This window comes from Ictidomys tridecemlineatus, chromosome 10 (genome assembly GCF_052094955.1).
Source record: "Ictidomys tridecemlineatus isolate mIctTri1 chromosome 10, mIctTri1.hap1, whole genome shotgun sequence".
NCBI lineage: Eukaryota > Metazoa > Chordata > Mammalia > Rodentia > Sciuridae > Ictidomys > Ictidomys tridecemlineatus.
In genome coordinates, this window is record NC_135486.1 from 8,646,012 (window position 1) to 8,664,144 (window position 18,133).

At 50.0% G+C, this 18,133-nt stretch overlaps 1 protein-coding gene and 1 long non-coding RNA gene across 5 annotated transcripts in view; one reads left to right on the forward strand and one right to left on the reverse strand.

Annotated features, from left to right (window-relative positions):
- LOC144367120 (uncharacterized) overlaps positions 1–12,579 on the forward strand; it is a 41,261-nt gene extending 28,682 nt beyond the window's left edge. Inside the window, exons 2-7 of the long non-coding RNA XR_013426387.1 lie at positions 3,348–3,423; positions 3,718–3,819; positions 4,146–4,290; positions 4,561–4,655; positions 9,490–9,580; positions 10,149–12,579. This is a non-coding gene — a long non-coding RNA (uncharacterized LOC144367120). The remainder of the gene's footprint in view (positions 1–3,347; positions 3,424–3,717; positions 3,820–4,145; positions 4,291–4,560; positions 4,656–9,489; positions 9,581–10,148) is intronic.
- The window catches only part of Tnr (tenascin R), a 385,191-nt gene continuing 377,708 nt past the window's right edge, over positions 10,651–18,133 (reverse strand). For all 4 annotated transcript variants that reach the window (XM_021722635.3, XM_021722634.3, XM_078022361.1 and 1 more), the window contains one exon: positions 10,651–17,997. In XM_021722635.3, coding sequence (XP_021578310.2) covers positions 17,878–17,997 — 120 coding nt within the window. In that variant the 3' untranslated portion in view covers positions 10,651–17,877. The remainder of the gene's footprint in view (positions 17,998–18,133) is intronic.

Below are 18,133 nucleotides of genomic sequence, written 5' to 3' on the forward strand. Positions count from 1 at the left end.
GCAGGACTGGCCTGACTTTGGGGGATGGAAAGAGGCCATGTTCAACTTAAATTTTTTTTGTTGTTGTTTTGTTTTTGACTGGGTCAAAATTTTTCTGGTCTAAATGTCATAAATCTAATTTCTGTATTTTAAGGTGCATTTTGTATTTTGCTAAATTATACTAAATTTGGTCTGAAGATGCCTCTGTACTTTGAGCCCTGACGTAACTAACGGTAACCTCACTTAGTACGTAAGCTAACTGAATGCCTAATTTAGCAGTCCACTTCTGCTGGGGTTTTGTATCAGCCAATCACAGCAGCCCAGCTTCAGTCAATGACAAGTAGCCAACTGATCAGATCATGTTCAATAAGGCCCTGCCTGGTGACCAATCAAGCTGTTTCTGAAACTCCTGGTTTGTGTCCATAAAGGCTGCTGCCCATTCAGAGCAAAGCTCTCAAAATCCATGCCGGTTCTGGGGGTTGCCAGATTTACAAATTGCTCTTTGTTTAACTCTTCAACTTAATGTGTCTGAAGTGTTTCTTTTAACAGTTTCAAATAACAGAAAACACAATTGAACTGGCTTCAACAAAAAAAGGGATGCATTCATAAATCCAGGTTGGATTTGACTCAGCAACTCAACCCTGCAACCAGAACCCAGTTTCTTTCAGTGTCTGCTTAGCCTCGTGTGGTATCGGCTTCATTCTGTCTTTTTCATGGAGGGAAAATGGATATACTAGTTCCAAGGGTTTCATTAGTACCCACAAAATTCAGAGGGAGTCAGTTTCATTCCCTGAAGCCAACAACAACAACAAAAAAAACATTTGTGGCGATGTTTTTGGACTGAACTGGGACACATGTTTACCACTGGAGCCGGCAAGTGGGGGCCAGGATGGGATTGTGCTGATTGGTTTAGGCCTGAGCAACTGTGCCCTGTCCCTAGAGTGTTCTCCAGGGAGCTCTGACTTGGCCCCCAGGGGACTTTTTGGTCATACCCGCTGGGGAGAAGAAATCTAGCAGGTAGTAGCCAGGGATGGTCTGAACATCCTCCAAGACTCTACCTCACAGGAGAGCGGTCCTCCCTCCTTCCACCTCCCAACCAAGCCCTCTCTGGCTCAGAATATCAGTGGTGCCCAGGTGGAGAGACACTGCCCCAGGGAGGACATGGTGTCAGAATGGAACCGGGGAATTAGGCAAGGGAAAGGAGAAAGGATGTCTCGTGTTTCCTCACTTCTGGTCCATTGGAAACCCTTCCCTGAGGAAAACTTGATGTGTTTCATTTGGTTCCCACTCGGAAGATCGAGATTCATTTCTTCTCTTCATTAGGAATAGGAAGGGCATCAAAGGTTGTGGATTGCCTGTGAACTTGACATTAAAAATTGAGAAAGTACGAGTTTCCTGAAGTGAAAGTTATTAAAAAAAAAAAATCCGTCTTAGGTAATCACCATGGTATTGTGGTTTCCTTGAACTAGTAGGCCGTCTGGAATTCCTGGCTTCCAGTTCCTAGCCGGATATGGGGCCAACCCAACCGTACATTCACAAAGCTTCCAAACTGTGTTCTCAGACTATTAGACACCGCGAAACGAAATGCCTAAAAGACTTGAGGTCCACCTGACTGCTTCTCGGACAAGGCAGAGAGAACTCAGGTTGCCATCAACATCCTCTGAATCCCTCCCACCTCTAGACGGGCCATAATTTCTCCCATTTTGATTCGATTTGTTAGGGAAAGAGGAGGCAGGGAATCTGATTTGTTAGGGAAAGAGGAGGCGGGGAATCTGACGTGCTTTTGCTTTCTGTGACCTGAATCATTTTAGGTCCCCCTGAACAGAGACCCCTGTGGTCCCCTGGAGTGTCACCCACTCTCCATACCACCACCACACCGGCTCTGTTAAGGTCACTAATGTCCACACAGTGGTCACTCATTCTCTCTTCCTTGGATCTTTCTTTTCTTGGCTTTCAGGATATCACACTCCCCTGGGATTTACTCTCCTCCAGGGGCTTCTCCTTCTCCTACTCTTTTATCCTCCACCTCTTAAAGTTGGAGTACCCCAGCTACTAGTTGTAACCCCCAGGGCTACCATGAAGAAAATAACTCAAAAACATAGAAGAAGAAGCAAGTAAATTAAAATAGTACAGCAGGAAATATCTATTTAACACAAAAGAAGTCATTAAAGGAGAATAGAGGAACAAAAATATATAAGATACATAGAAAATAACAAAGTGGCACAGGTAAAGCCTACCTGATCGGTAATTACGTTAACTATAAAGGCATTAAACACTTGATTCAAAAGGTAGAAATTGAAATGCATAAAAAAACCCCACTATCCAGCTGTGTTGTCTGTGAGAGACACAATTGAGACTCACAGACAAAAACAGACTGAAATTAACGGATGGCCAAAGCTACACCATTCAAAGAGTAATCAAGAGAGAGCTGAAGTGTCTTTATTAATATTAGATAAAATAGACTTTGAGACAAGAATTGCTGCTGGAGACAAAGGTATTTTACAGTAATCCCAGAACCAGACTATCAATAGAACTATATCAATATTTACAATAGAACAATTGTGAATATATATGCCCTTAATAGTAGAGATCAAGCTACATGAAGCAAAAATTAGCAGAACTGAAGGGAGAAATAGAAAATTAAAAAATGATTATAGAGTCCAATATTCTATTTTTAATGATGGATAGAATAACAAGGAAGAAGATAAATGACGAAATAGAAGACTGAAAACATTATAAACAAACTAGACCTAACAGGCATCTATAGAACATTCCACACGAAAGGAGCAGAATACTCTTTTATCTCAAGTGCACATGAAGCATTCTCCAGGACAGACCACAAGTTAGACCATAAAACAAGCCTTAATAAACTTAAGAGGATTTAAAAAATACAAAAGGTATCCTCTGTCTGCAGTGTAAATCAATAACAGAAGGAGACTTGCAAATTCAAAGGAATTAACACACTCCTCAACAACCAGTAGTTTAGGGAAGTAACCACCAGGGAGCCTGCAGAGAACTTTCAGTGGAATGAGAGTGAAACACAACCCAGAAGAAATGAGATGGTATTTGGAGGGAAATTTATGACTAAGAGACCAGGGACTTCTAAAATTGTAAGATGATGGCAGCAGAGCATTAAACCAAGCACAAGGCCTTCCTAAGGATGAGGCCCTTGGAGACTTTGTAGGTGACAAGTCCACGAATCTGGCCCAGTATGTGCTTCCACATATCTCTATTTGGGCCTTTCCTCCGGCCTTCAGTCCTGTAGGCGTTGCTGGCACTCTTGCTTGGATATCGTGAAGTGTCTCTAGCTGATGTTCAAAATAAAGCCATCCTGCCGTCTGCTGTCACTTATCTCTCTTCCTTTGCAGGTGGCGACCCCTATCCAGTCATGCCACCCAGAATCCCACGTGCTGTCCTTGTGATCTCCTTCTCCCTCAACGACAGGTTTGAGTTGATTTACCCCTTCCCCATCTCCTGATTCTATCTGTCTACCCACCTGTACTAAAGTCACCTGACTCCACGTGACCGTGATCTCTCCTCTGAACGGCTCCTGACTTTCCCCATTACCCTGTGCATCTAGTCACCACTTACACAAAGACCAAAGCCAACACCTTAAGTGCAGTTAGATCATCTCATTCTCTTGCTTAGGGTCCTCCTGTGGCTTCCCGCTGTTGCAAAATGACCAGAATTCTCACAAAATGACCAGGGCTCTCTCTGAGTAGGTCTGACCCTCCACAGGCTGCATCTGTGTTCCCCTCCTACGTGCCCATGATCCTGCCTCACTGGAGTTGCACCCACTGCCTGCACAGTACTGGAAGATGCATCTTGGTTGAATGGCAGGTGAATGAGGAAGGAGTGAGGGCTCCTGGGTCAGGAGTGCTCAATTGGCCCGGGAGGAGCTGTGTGGAGGGGCGCAGGCTCCCTTTTGGTCCAGGCAGGACTGTACTCGGCAGGTGCTCTGCAGAGGTGTGGTCTTGTTTTCATCATGTGACTCTTGTGCCTTGCTGGGGAGAACTGCAGCAGAGAGGCTCTGGTGCCCCTGCACACCTGTCCCCGTGTGACGCCATCTGAGTGAAGACAAGCCTCAGTGGATTGCACATTTGTCTGTACCATCTGGGTGCCGGGAGGAGGGAGGGTGCATGGGATAGCGTCTTTTCTTTTTCTAGGCCAGCTCTCAGAACAGGAGGGTGGCACTGAAGGTGGCTATGAACCCTGTGACCCTTGATGGCACCGCATGGGATCAGGGCTGGGGCCGCAGTGTGACAAGCTCTCCTGCTGCTCTCAGGGCACTGGAACAGGGAATGGGGAAGGGTGAGTGCCCAGCTCTTGGGTCCCCCTCACTGGAGAGGGGTGGGGATGAGGGCAGGGCGGAGCTTCTCTCACTGGGCAGCTTTGGGTCCATTCTTTCTCTATGTGGGGCTGGTGCAATCCCAGGGCAAGGCTGGATTGTGACGTGGGCATCTAGAATAGCTGCCTTTGCAAATGATATCTTGAAACATTTGTTTTAAGGCAGGAGTGGCTAAGAGGAGGAGTGTAGAAAATGGAACTCACGGCCCTGCTTACCCCTCTGCTCCTACACAGCTCAGCTCTGGCCCCAGACGCCCCTGTCCACACCACAGAAAGACCTAGCTCCTCAGGAGCCCGTCAGAGCCTCCTGCTCAGAAGTCACCCTCGAGGTACCTCCTTTGTAGGGCTAATCTAGAACCTGCCAGGCTTTCCATCCCCATGAGGCCTCCTGGGAGTAGTTTTGATAAATATGGGGTGTGCACCTCTGAAGTGACTCAGGGCTGATTTGCACCCCTCACCCACCCTGCCCTTCCTGTTCTCAGGGAGCTCAGTGCCCCACACCCCCTCTTAGCAAGTGGATGCCCTTCACTTCTCCCGGAGCATTTACTTCAGGAAGTAAGCTGCTTTAGGTAACCAGGTTAGTGAGATTTCAGGCCGTCACCTACTGTGAAGGCCTTAGAGATTTAAAGCTGGTTTTCAACATCTTTTAATTTCAACCAACTGATCACATTCCCGGTTGTGACGGATGCCTGTTGCAAAGCATTTTCTGCACAATTTAAAGTTTGCCCCTCACAGCAGTCTGTGAAGTGGGGGATAGTTATCCTTGTTCCCATTTTACAGATCAGGGCGCTATCAAGGCGGCCCAAGGACTCACTCTAGGGCACATCTCCAGTAAGTGGCCTGTGCAGACTGAGCACAGCCCAGGCTTTCCCCTCTGCATTCGGGGTATTTCTTGGCATGGCCTTCTTGATATTTAGGGATCCATCCTAAATCGTAGTGAAACTAAAGCTGTTGATGGAGGACCTTGCCTAGGCCTAAGATGTGATTGATTCAATTCAGTTTGCATTGATTCTACTTTGAGCCTGTACGGAATTCTGGGCTACCTATCAGGAATAGACACAGAAAACTCAGGCTCTGCCTTCAGAGAGCTCGCAGAGGGGGGTTCTCTTTTCACGGATGCCTGCCCACTCCTTGCCCAGCTTCTCCCAGCCCTCCCCAAAGCAAATAAGCCCTTTGCTCTGCCAAGCCCAGGTCCTGCCTCCTCAGGGTGGCTGGGTCTTGGAGGAGAAAGCAGTGGTTTGGGGGATTGTAATGTCTGTGGGTGAGCTGGGTAAAGGGGCTCAGTGGGGTGTGAGTACCTGCCTTATGCTGGGGTTGCCATAGATTTCTTTCATGGACAACCATTTATTTCCCCCTGTTGCTCCATTTCTGTTTGTGACACAGTGAAAGCTTTTGCGGGTGGAGGTGTGGTTCCTTCTTTGCTTTCTCTCACGTCATGGAGCCCTCTCTGGGCTGTGACTTTGAGAGCATGGCTCCGTTGACCAAAATCCTGCACCAGGGTCTCATTTTTAGGGTTAGTTTTTTTAGGAAAACAGCATCAACAACAACAACAACAACACACACACACACACACGAAACTTTCCTTTCTTCTGTCTTGGTGCCTAATTTATCTTTAATTTCTTAAGAAAACCTAAGGACAAAAGAGAGGGTGAGGTATTTGGGGATCTTAAACAATCAATGTCATTTATTATTGCCCATTGGGTGAAGCCACAGAGTCAAAGGTCTAATTGACAAGTGACTCTCAATTTTAGACCTAATTGATTCCTGGAGAGTCAGGACCAACTGGACCATTGAGAGTCAAACTCATTTTCTGTAAGCCCCATCTTACAAACTCCATCCCCTACCTGGAGTCCAATCTTACACCGTGAAAATCCCCACTGTAACCCCCGCTCTCCCCTAAAAAAAAACCCTAAATAAGAAACAGATATTTACTTTTAAAACATTTATAAGCCATATCAAAAGGAGTTTAATAAAAAATATTGTGACAATGCTTTATTGGGGGAATTCTTGGGTGCCTTTGATGGAAACGGACTGATGATGGCATCTTGAAATGTTGTTTCCATTAAGTCTGGAGTGAAATGACCTTTTCACGATAGATCTTTCTAGAACAGTGACTCTCCACTGGAGGCGACTTTGCCCCTCCAGGGGACATTTGGCAACTTCTGGAGACGTTTTTGGTGGTTACACTTGTTGGGTGTGCTGACCCTCTGGGGGGTAGAGGACAGGGGCCAGGCGGGGTGCTGCTAGCATTCTGCACAGCAGAGAAGGGTCCGACCCACATGTCAACGGTACTGCTGATTGAAACCCTGCTCTACAGCAAGCCACGGCACTCAGACTGAGTTAAATTCAGGTCTTTAAAAATATTTTTAAATTTTATTTTCAAAGGAAAACATAAAGGGTGAGTGGGAGAGTGGGTTGCCAACTAAATGTCCAAGACTTCTGGGAAAGCTTTCAGGGGTGTGTGATGGAGCTGGGGATGGGCGAGGAGGGCCGGAAGCTCGCCCTGATCAGGCCCACTGAGTCGCTCTCAGGAGCAGTGTTGCCGTGTTTCCAGTGTAGCTGCAGTTATAAATACAAGTTTCGGTTATTACTCTGTGAGTTTTATTTATGGGAAAAAAAGTCATAAAAAGTGAGTGCGTGAGTCACAAATCAAGGCAGGTATTGCCGACACCCTGACATAATATACACGTTGCCTCATAGTTCTGTTTCTCCTGGATCTTTAAATTTCCTGTACAGATAGCATATTGAATTTTCATAAGCACTACTGCATTTCTTGAAATTTATACTTGCTTCCCAGAAACCCGTAAAGAGCTTATTGTTTGTCGTGAAGAGGAGACCCAAAGCTTTCACACAAGCCGTGAATGAATGCTTAGAGATAATCTCTGATGGTAGTAATTTTTATTTCGAGCATTAAAAAGCATCAACATCTCAAAGTGCCAGCACCTTTAGCGATGCTCCCCTTCTCCCAGGAGAGGATGCCATGATAATCAGTCCTCCGAGAAGGTTCTGTCAGCTTTTGGATCCAAGAAGCTTTTTAATTGTCACTTTTCTTAGTGTTTGAAGTGTTAGAAATGGGTCTGAGTTTTTTTTTTTTTAAATTCAATATTGAAATGACAACACTCATCCTAATTAACTGTGTATCTTGCACTGTATCTCTCTTTCCCGTTCCTCAGGAACACATAAACATACATTTGGAAATTTTACTCTATTCTATTTTAAAACTTTTGAAGCCAGGGGCCTTCCTCACATATGTGTGGGATAGTTAGAAAGGAGAGCAGGGAGTTGGTAGAGATGGACGGAGAAGGGAAGAGACAGAGTAAGTGTCTGGCCTGGGGGTTAGACTCTGTTGGAGCCTGGTCCTGGAGTCTGACTTCCCCATGGCAGGAGAGCCTGCAGGGAAGGAGTGGCTCCTGTGTCCTCTGCTGCCTTGTGACTTTGCCCTCCTGGGGACCTTTGGCACGTCTGGAGACATTTTGGGTGGTTACAACTTGTTGGGTGTGCGAGACAGCCGAGGCGATGTGCCAACCTGACCCTGCTGTGGGCCACTCAGGTTCGGGAAGATCCCTCTGAGTGGCTCTGTGAGGGTGTCACAGATGGGGGTGGCGTCTGAACTGGTCAACCGAGTGAAGTAGATGGCCTTCCCCTCCGTGGGTGGGTATCAGCTGCTGAGGATGTGAACAGAGGAGCTGAGGAAGCAAGGCCTTCCCTCTTTCTTCTTGCCTCCTGTTGGGCTGAGAGGCTGGCCTTCTGCTGCCCCTAGACTGGGATTTACAATATGGCTCCCCGAGTTCTCAGGCCTTGAGATTTGGACTGAACGGCAGCAGCGGCTCTCCTGGGTCTCCAGCCTGCGGATGGCAGATGGTGGGACTCCACCACCGCGGGAGCCAGTTCCTCCTCTCTCTCTCTCTCTCTCTCTCTCTCTCTCTCTCTCTCTCTCTCTCTCTCCCTCCCTCTCTCTTATTGATTGTTTTTCTCTGGTAAAAGATTCAGGTGGCAGGTGTCTCTGTAGCACAACAGCCCCCCTCTGGGACCATTACTCTACTACAAATGCTACCAAAGTTCCTGGTACCTAACACGGATTCGATAAACGTGTGAGGAGAGGATGAACAAATAAAAGAATATCTTTTCTCTGAAAACACACGCGTGCGTGCATGCACATACACTTACACACACACCAACCCCAACCAGAAACCAGATCTCTTCCAGGAAGATGGGAAAACTTTTATCTTTTTAACCAGAGTCAGTGTTGGAATCTAGTACACAGCAGGTGCTCACTGAATGTAGATAAACAAAGGGGAACAAGAGACGTGTTTGTGTGGGTTTAAAGCCCAGTGCACAGTTTTTTTTTTTTCATAATTCCTTGAGAGCCCGTGCAGTGGGGTATATTGTGGGTGTCACATGAGAGGAAAGGTACAGGCCCAGAGGGCCCTCATTTTGTGGGGTGTCTTACTGCTGACTGGCCAAGCAGGCTGAGGAAGCACAGGTCCCCAGGGCCAGCGGGGGCAGGACAGGCGCCAAGGCGCTACTGGGTAATTGCACTGATTACTAATGCTGCTAACATTTCTCTTGCTTAATAACCCACTCTTAATTTTACCCATGGCAGTCCTTAGTTCCCACAACACAGCAATAATTAAATCTGTGTTCAGATGGTTGTAAATGCACCCAGAGGTCTTCAGCGATGGGTGAATTATGCTCATTTAAGTTAGAACATAATGCTAGCATCCAGCCATCTCAGAAGAAATACTAATTACTGGTGTTCCTCCAAGCTCCACTGGATTCCGTTAGTTCCCACCGCTATTTCCTGGCTGACATGCTAGACAAGATTCAGGTGGCAGGTGTCTGCCTCAGTAGCGCAACAGCCCCTCCTCTGGGACCACTACCTGGGGTGCGGCTCCTCTAACACAGAACCAGCCTTCCTCTTTGGACATTCCAGAAATCTGTTCTTTTAGGAAACGAGGAAGAAAGAGGAAGTCGAGCACAGGAGAGGCCTGGGGGCAGTTCCAGTGGCAGGCTGACCCGGGGCTGGGAGCTGGGGTTTTGTCCTTGCTTCTCAATGGCCCCAGGGGTGTGAAGGAGCTGGTTGGTGCCCGGAAAAAATCAGGAAGGATGAACTCTTTCTTTGTTTCTTTTTCTTTTCTTTTTTTCTTTTTGGTTTATTTACAGGGCTGGGGTTTGCCTCCTTCTTTGGAATACTCACCATTTCTCCATTTTAACAAGGAACCCGGAGAAAGGCCTTTATCGCCTTGGGATCCAGGTATGGCCTGTCCTGACCATCCGTGGGGGGCCTGCCCTACTCTCCCTCACATGGCCCCAGGGACCTGCCCCTGGCCCCACTTCCAAGGGCCAGGCCACTTCAGCCCCCCAAGTCCACCTTTCCCTCTTGGATGCTCTCCACTGTCCTAAGACCTGGCCAGGTTGCCTCCCCAGGCAGGCTCCTCAGCACCCTCTCCACGCCAGCAGGGGAGGGGCCCTTCTGGATTCGCCACACTTGGCCAACCTGCGGCCGCCCAGGCCAGGCAACACTTCCTGACCACAGGCTTGTGGACATGTCCTAGAGACAGCTTCCTCCCTCACCCCCCTGGCTGGGGCCTAACCTGCTGCAACCTGAGGGTAGAGCTGATCTTACACCATGCACCAGAAGCGAGGGAAAAGAAAAATGTTTTCCCAAGTCGGAGAGGAGTTGGTCACAGAGCCACCATCAGAGTGGCTCCTGGTGAACGAGCTCCGTCAGAGTGCCGAGGCCCGCGGTGCAGGGCGCTGAGCCGAGGGTGGGCAGGCTGAGCACGCTGGGTCTGTCTAATATTCTCGGCTGGTACCCGTAGGTGGCACTAGAGATTTGGAGATCCGGCTGGCACTGGGCACTCGAGGGAGAAGGCAGGAGGGAGCTGGACCGTGAGTCACTTCACTGTGATGGATCAAGGACTCAAAACCACAGACAGAGGAGATGAGATGGTGATTCTGGGGCCAAAGAGGCTGCCACCTGCCAGGGACCTTTTTCTGATGGAAAAAGCCAAGGGTGGGATGAAAGCTGATAGGAGATGGAGAAAAGGGGGCGGGAGAGAGAGGGAGGGAAGAGGAGAGAGAGGAGGGAGGAGGAAGGGTGTTGGAAAGGACGAGGGGACAGGGAGGCCATTGCAGAACACAGGAGCCGGAGCGGGAAGAGGGGGAAAGGGCGGCAGGGCAGAGGGTGCCGGCCCCAGGCTGATGCAGAGGGGGTGTCTGGGCGGAAGTGGGCTGGCAGATGCCCAGGAGGAGAGGTGCAGGCCCTGGGAGGGCGATGGGTCATTAGGGCGGGCACGCGGGACAGAACATGCACGCTCACCATTCCTTCAGGATCTTTTATTAACGTATAGAAAATGTGTTTAAAAAAGGAACTATACAGAGGCTAAAAGCAACCAGGACTAAAAATACTAGTTAACAATGGTTAACAAGCAGACTCCAGGCTTTGAGCTACGGTGCCATGAAGGACAGGGCCGTGGTTCTCCCCCGGCCCCCTCTGTGGGTTCTGATTTTAGTTTATTGAGGTGTGCGGCGCCGGGGAGGATGCACTCCGTTATTGTCTTTCTTTTTCCTTCGTCCCAGTCTTTAAGTAAGTGCTTTTTCAAGTACATTGTAGCTACAAAGTCGGTCTTTGTTATTTTTACCTGAAAAGGCTGTTAAAGGTTAAAAATGACAAACTCAAAATCAGAAGGACTGGAGGACTTGGTGTTCATGAGTTCTCAGAGCGACAATCTAGAGATGCCCAGGGTGGGTTCATCTGCCCGGAGCCCCTCAAAGTCACTGTGGCTTGGGTAGGGCCCCTGGGAATGCCTGTGGGCCTGGCAGCTGTTTGAGTTGGAATAATTGGATGTGCGTGTGTGAACGGTGTGTGTGTGTGTGTGGGAGGGAGCCTGGGTGTTCAGAACCCGGGTGTGCAGATTCCGACCCTGGGGTCTGAGGGCCTCGGGGTGCCTCTACTGGTGGGGAATGGGCTGGTCCTTGGTTGACGGTGTCTTTGCAGGAAACACAGTGGGAAAGCAACAGCCGTGGCTGTCACTGCCACCCAAGCTCCCGGCTGGGGCCACAGGACAGGGAACAGATCTCCCTCCGGAAGATCTGTTCCTTTTTATTTCCACATCATTCAGCTAAGGGAAAGGGGTTCCGTCTGGAGTTGTGGCCTGGCAGCTGAAACCACGAGGTGCAAAGCCCTGCTTTCTTTCTAATTTCCCCCAAGGTAGCAAAGGAGCCGAGATGGTAGCCAACTGCTGTCTGAGGCTCCCCACCCCCTGGGGACACGAGGCAGGTAAGGAATGGAGACAGAGACCAGGGGATAAATAAAATTAATGGATTTCCTACCTTCTTCTACACTCATTTCACCAAAAATGTCTTCTGCGGTGCTCCCCTGGGGGCTCCTGAAGGTGTTGGTACCCCTGGGAGTCAGGGGGGAGCTAATCCCAGTCTATCTGCAAGTTGCTGATCTTGGTCCAAAACACTCGTGAGCTTTCTGCCCTGGCTATTGTTTGCCCTGGTTTGAATGCATTCATCGTCTAAACCTTTCTCCCAAATTCCAGAGTCAAACTGATGCTCCAGGAACAGGTGCGGTGTTCAGTCTGGGTTCTTCCGCCCTGCCACCCCGTCTGCTCCAGCTTGAGAAGAGTGGCTCTGGAATGCCCCCCTCTTCCGATGCTGGGAGAGGAAGAGGCCACTGTGCTGCCCAAAGGGTGGGGTGGGGGAGGAGTTCGTGTCCTGGTCCTGACCTTCTCCGCCAAGCCTGCTGTGGACCCTCTCCCCCTGCCCCGTGAAGAAGAAGAGCGTTGCCATATGTTTCTCCCCTCTCCCACGCTGGGAGCCCTGGAACGTGTGTCAAGAACCAACGCAAGAATCGCCTTTTCTTAAAAGAAAGAGACAGGCAGTGGCCTCAGAAGCATCTCTGCAAGAGCATTAGTAAAGCCCAGGTAGCGGCCGCTTGGCTGAATGTGTATGAAAGGCAGCAGCTTCACGAGGGAGAGAACCCAGGGCTTTCCTGTAGATGAGGAGGCTCTGACCGGGCTGTCCTGGTGGCTGTGTGACTTGGGACATGCCATTTAACCTCCCTGTCCTCCTTTCCCTGTCTGTAAAATGCTGAGATCTGACCCGGGGTGTGGTGAGGACCTAATAGAGTAACGTCTGCAAAGGTCTTCGCACAGCGTCTGGGAAACGTAGGTGTGTGATAAAGACCATTTTCCCAATCTTCATTTGAGGAGAGACAGATTAATAAAAGTCTGCATTGCTTGACCTCAGCCTGGTTACTAATCGGCTGAGACACTCGGGTCAGTGGCCTAACCTGCCTTGGCCTCAGTTTACTTGAGTGTAAAAAGAGAGGATTTGGTTAGGGGATCTCCAGAAACCCCTCTGGCTCTGAATGTGCGTTTCCAATGTGGGTCTAGAAGGCAGGGTGGAGTGCGTGAGTGTTGGAGTGCAAGATGGCAAAAAGCAGGCCTGGTTTCCCTGGAGATGCTACAACAGTCACCGGAAGACCATCTAGTGTTCTCCTGGCCACACATCTGAATCCACACCCCTCTCTGGGGCTCAGGTGCTCCAGGCTTCCTGGGCGTGTGAAGGACCTTGCACTTCCCCACCCAAGACCGTGGTGCCAGAGAGCCCGTGCTAGTGCCTGGGAGGGCCGGCTCGATGAGGATGCAAGGGTTCAACGCTTCTGAACTGGAAATTCAGCGTTAGCCAGGCTCACCGCCCAGACAATCAGGAGCTGTTCTATTAAGTTAATACGGGGGCCAAGTTTGCCTGAGAAACAAGAGCTGTGCTCTTTGGGTTCTCTGCCTGGAGAAGGAGGGAGGATTTCCTGTTTGGAGAAAATGCAACACTGTCCAAAGACTGTGAGGTTTGCCAAGGACATTTGGACAATGAAGTGCTGCAGGTGTGATGAAGTCATGTTTCAGGCAGGGAGTGACCTTGAAAAATAAATCGGCAATGCTGGAGATGGAGTCCAGGCGGTGACTGCTGGGGGAGGAAAAGTGAGGTCCAGGCAGGACGGGCCCAGCCAGCAGACAAGGCCTTTTCCCGTGCTCTGGGCGCAAGGCCTCAGGTGCCTTGGTTCTTCCTCAGGTGAGGTGGGTGACTGAGGAGATCTGCTTGGAGACGGGAGGCCAGAACTGGGGAAGGTAACGCTGGCACCTTTGTCATGGCCACTCAGGCCTGGTCTCTGCATTTTTAATGTGGGGCCATCTGGAGAAGTCTTAATTTTAATCTCCAATGATCTATCTGCTTCTTTTATTAGATTTTTAATTTTTCCTTCTTCCTAGCTGTTCCTCAGAGCTCAAAAAAAAAAGTACAGAACTGGCTTAAATAAATCCAGTGTTAGATACGGTTCGAATAAGCTGGGTTTTTCCAATTCAACCTGAATCCACACCAACATTCACTCTTAAAGGATCCTAGACTTGTTTTCCCCATGTGATTTGGAAGTTTTTATTTGGACTGCGAGTTCTCATTTGGCCCAGTTGTATCCAAAGTCCCAAGTATTATCTGAGGGAAACCTTATTACAGATATGAGAAGCTGAGTTATGGGAGAAGCAAAGGTTTGGGGAAGCAATCAGCCAAAGATCTTCAGAAATGCTCTCAAAGGACCTGCAATGCAGCCAGAGAGAGGCGACATGCCACTCCAGCCCCAAAGGCTAGTTCCTGCCGGTCCCCTAGCCTGGAAGGAAGTGGACCACTCTGGGATCTTAGGTGAAGATGCAGCTCCAGCTTCATAGATCCATCCCCGGCCTCCAAAGTCCCCAAGACCCCTCTTGTAATCTTGATCACTGTAAAGCAAGCAAAAACAAACTCTCCACCTCCTGTGGTTAGTGAAATCGAACTAGTTTGAGTCTTTCCGTGTCTTTTTCAAAGTTTTAAGAGTCGATGGTGAGATGCAAATAGAGACGGAAGGTGAGCCCCTTCCCCTGCTTTGAAGGGAAAGAAATGGAACAAAGGAGTTTGATTGAACAGGAGTCTGGTGACAAGAAAGTAAGTAGAAAATCATATGGCTCCAGCTTTCCTGAAATTCTGGGTGGAAGGAAGGAAAAGAAAGAAAGAAAGAAAGAACTGTCCATGCCCCATGTCCAGGCCACCCGCCAGTCTTTCAAGCCCCTCAGCTTGGTGCATCCGGTGTTCCCACAGGTTCCAGTTTTCTTTTTCTTGAGAAAAGGACCAAGAGGAGCTCCTAAATGCTTTCTCAACGGATGGTTTAAAAACAGCTTTTGAAAAGATCCTATAATGACCTTCTGTCCCGTCATCTGTAACTCTGTTCTGGAACTAGATTTGAAGAATAAAAACGTGTTTAGGTTGTTGGGGTGAGAACTGAGCTCATCGGCAACCTCGAGTCTTCGTGTCTGTCTCGGAAACAGCGGTTTCCAGCCTGCAGAGAGCTGGCTGGTGGAAGGAAGCAGTGTCCCGTCACTTGAGGGCTGGAGTCGGTGAGGGGCAGGGTGGGATTGTCTGTAGAAGCGTGTTCTCCATTCCTCGGCTCCCATTTGGTGGTTGTGCTTTTACAAATCAACCTTCACTACAAATCAGCCCTGGGTGCCTGGTGGCTCTGAGTTCTGGAAACCAGGGGGACCCTGGGGTCCTCAGTCTGCAGAGAGCTCCTCTGGGGTTACAGGAGGTGGCTAGGTGTCCCAAGCACCACCTTGTGGACACTCTCAGCGAGGCCCCTCCCTTCCACAGGTTCATCTCCCTGATGAAGGTGAAGATAACCTCTTCACGTTCCAGCAGCAACCCTGGACAATGTCAGTTCAACACGTGGAAACCATATCTTTATGCTCCAGCTCTGGGTGGGGGTCCTCTGCAGCCACGGGAGCTGCTCTTGGTTTTTGTGGGGTGGCAAAGGAGTCGCGTTGTGTCTCGGGTTAGACTGCTTTCCCGGCAGGGTCTAATGCCATTCCTTCTGAATCCTGTGGAAGCTGCAGGCTGCTGCGGGGCTTCCTGTGTCCCTCTCTGGGAGAATCACAGGTGCTTAGAGGAACAGGATGCTGAGGAATGAATCTTAAGCAGCTCCGAAGCCGCTTCTTCGTAAGAAGCTTAGAAAGAAGGGAAGTGAGTGGAGTGAAGAAGGTCTGAGTCAAGCTGACCACAGGTCTCAGGACGACAGCGGAGCACAGTCCCCTAAAAAATGGTTAAAACTCCTGAGGAGATCACTCTCCTGAACAAAAGGAATTTATCAACCCTTTTATAGAGGGTTGGCTGAGCTGATCTTTGAAGTCCCTTTCTTGCTTTAACATTCTTTAAAATGAATCTAGGTAATGTTGCCAGGGCTATTTATAAAAACGTTCCACAGTGCAAAATGGTTCCGGCGAAAGGCAGGTCTTGGTTTCCACAGACGTCTCTTGGCGTCCCCTGGACTAACGGCACACACTCTGGTTCCGGTCCAGCTCCCTTGATGAGGTGGGCTGCACCGGCACACCCAGTTCCCGGCTCGGCTCGCAGACACAGTCCAGCCTTTTCCTTGGCACCGTCTTCTCTGCAGCGTGTGTGTGTGCGTGTGTGTGTGTGTGTGTGTGTGCGTGTGTGTGTGTGTGTATGCACGTGACTTCTGACTTCTGAATCCATCCCCCTTCCTCCCTCCCTCCCTCTGTCCCTGTCTTCCTTCTTTCTGCCCTGCCCTCCCCCACAGGGCTCTGGCAGATTTCTATGACCTCACTGCTCTCATCAATCTCATGGATTTGCACTATTGACTGTGCAAATTGAAAGAGAAGTTGAATTTTTTTCTAGTCTCTCATTCAACAGTCAAGGAAACTGAGGCCCAGAGACGTGAAACATCCTGCCCAAAGTCGTGCGGCTGGCGACACGGCAAAGGAAGACCTGTCCCTTAGCTCCTGAGCTCTGTATCCAGTATGCCTCCCTCTCTCTGTGGTCGTCCTGCTCAGGCTGAATCTTATTAAATCGACACATTTATCTTGTTCCTTCTCTTCGTTTTGAACTGAGAAATGAAAACACCACCTACATTTTTTGGCCCCAGGTATGTCAACCCTGTCCACAGCCCAGTAGGGGACAAAGCCTTGTTGGAGCCCACAAAAGGGAGAGGCGACAATAAATGTCAGGCTGACTTCATCCTCCTGACGCCAGAAGGGACTGTCCCTTCAGGATCACCAAAGCATGGTCAGAGTGTGGACATGGAGGCGCTGGCCAAGGTACACAACGCCCGTGTTTGACAAAGTGGCCCTGCCCAGGACAGAAGGGGGACCTAAGGAAGGGGAGAGGAAAGGCGGAAGGCAGCCCTGGATGGGACACAGACTTGGGAGGGAAGGTGGCAGCTGGCATTGGATGTCGAGGGGAAGTTGAGAGGCCACGGCTTCCAGCGCCTCCAGTTCTCTGGGGTGAAAACTGGTGGAGGCAGCCCCTCTCATCCCAGAAACAGGCCCGTTCCGCCCTTCCCCCCTTGAGATTTCTAAATGCTATCTCCTCCGGACCCTTCATTTACAACAAGGAAGATGGAGAAAGACTTCCCATGATCTCAACTCACTCAGGGGTCATTTCTGTTTCCCACAGGAAGAACATAAAATGAAGTTAAGTAAAATAAAACCTCCTAAACAAACATTCTGTCGCCTCCCGGGACTCCCGCCAGGGGATGAACGGCTGACGGGTCTTATAACGTCTTTTCCTGACTCTTATTAAGTCACCTGTACCAAGGAGAGCTTGGCAGAAGACAGAAGTCAGGCCTTCTGTTGGCAAGTTTTCAAACATGTCTGTGATAACTCAGACTGGAAATGGAGAAAGTGAGCTGGGCATAGGCCGTGTTTCCCGCTGAACCTGTCGTCTCCAGATGCCAGACCCAGACTGCGGGAAACAAAGCCACCTCTCCTTCCTGCCACCAGGCATCTGTAGATTGGCTGCCCTGAGCTGGGGACAGTGGCTTGAGACTCCTGGGGACACAGCCACCACACCACCCAGGGCCAGGAGTGGGCAACGCCTTGGGAACTGATTCCAGATGAGCGGTGGGGTGGGTGGGACCTTGGGGTCTCGGGGGACGGCAGGTAGGGAAAGGGCTAAGCAGCTGGGAAGAGGCCGCAGCGCTTAAAAAGTAAGAGTGGCAGAGAGGACGGCCTTGCGCCCATTCTGAAGGACTCCGGCCCTCGGGTCAGGGTGTGGCGGGTTTCTGCCCTCGGAAGGGGATTGTTGGCCAAGCTCCCTGGCGGAGGCTGCTTCTCTGGGCCGGTGGAAGGCCATGGCCAGACCAAGGCTACCTGGAAGGTAGAGGCATCTCAGGAGCAGGGTCGAACAAGAAGGCCCGCGTCCCTGCAGCCACCTGCACTCCACGAGGGGCCTTCAGAGTGTCTTTCAAGCAAACTTCCCACGTTTCCTCCTTGTTGGGAGAGGAGGGGAAGGTCGGGGACGACTGGTGAGGAGGGCCAGTGCAGACGGAGCTGGGGTCAGGCTCCAAGGCAGCAGAAACTAGGAGCGGTGGCAGTCACTGATTCCTGCTCACCCCGCTTCCTCCAAGTACTCTGAATATGTCGCAAAGCACATCATTATGACCCTCCCCCCTTGTGGCATATTACAAAATACAAACAAATGACAGGAAGATCAACCGTCCCCTGTTTAGAACCGCAGGGCCCGCCGCTTCCTCCCCGCGGTGAGACGGTGGTTGTAGGGCCGCATCTTCATTTCCACGAAGGGGATGGAGAACTCGTGGCCTTTCCAGTGGTACCAGTTGATCCCCTGGGCGTGCGGAAGAGAAGCATGTCAGGTCTCCCTTCCCTTGATGAAAAGAAGGGGGTACAGGGGGCCCACGTTGTGGATCTAGCTGTAGCTTTGTGGCTGAGTTGCCAATAAAGCCAGAGCGGACCCTCTGTCC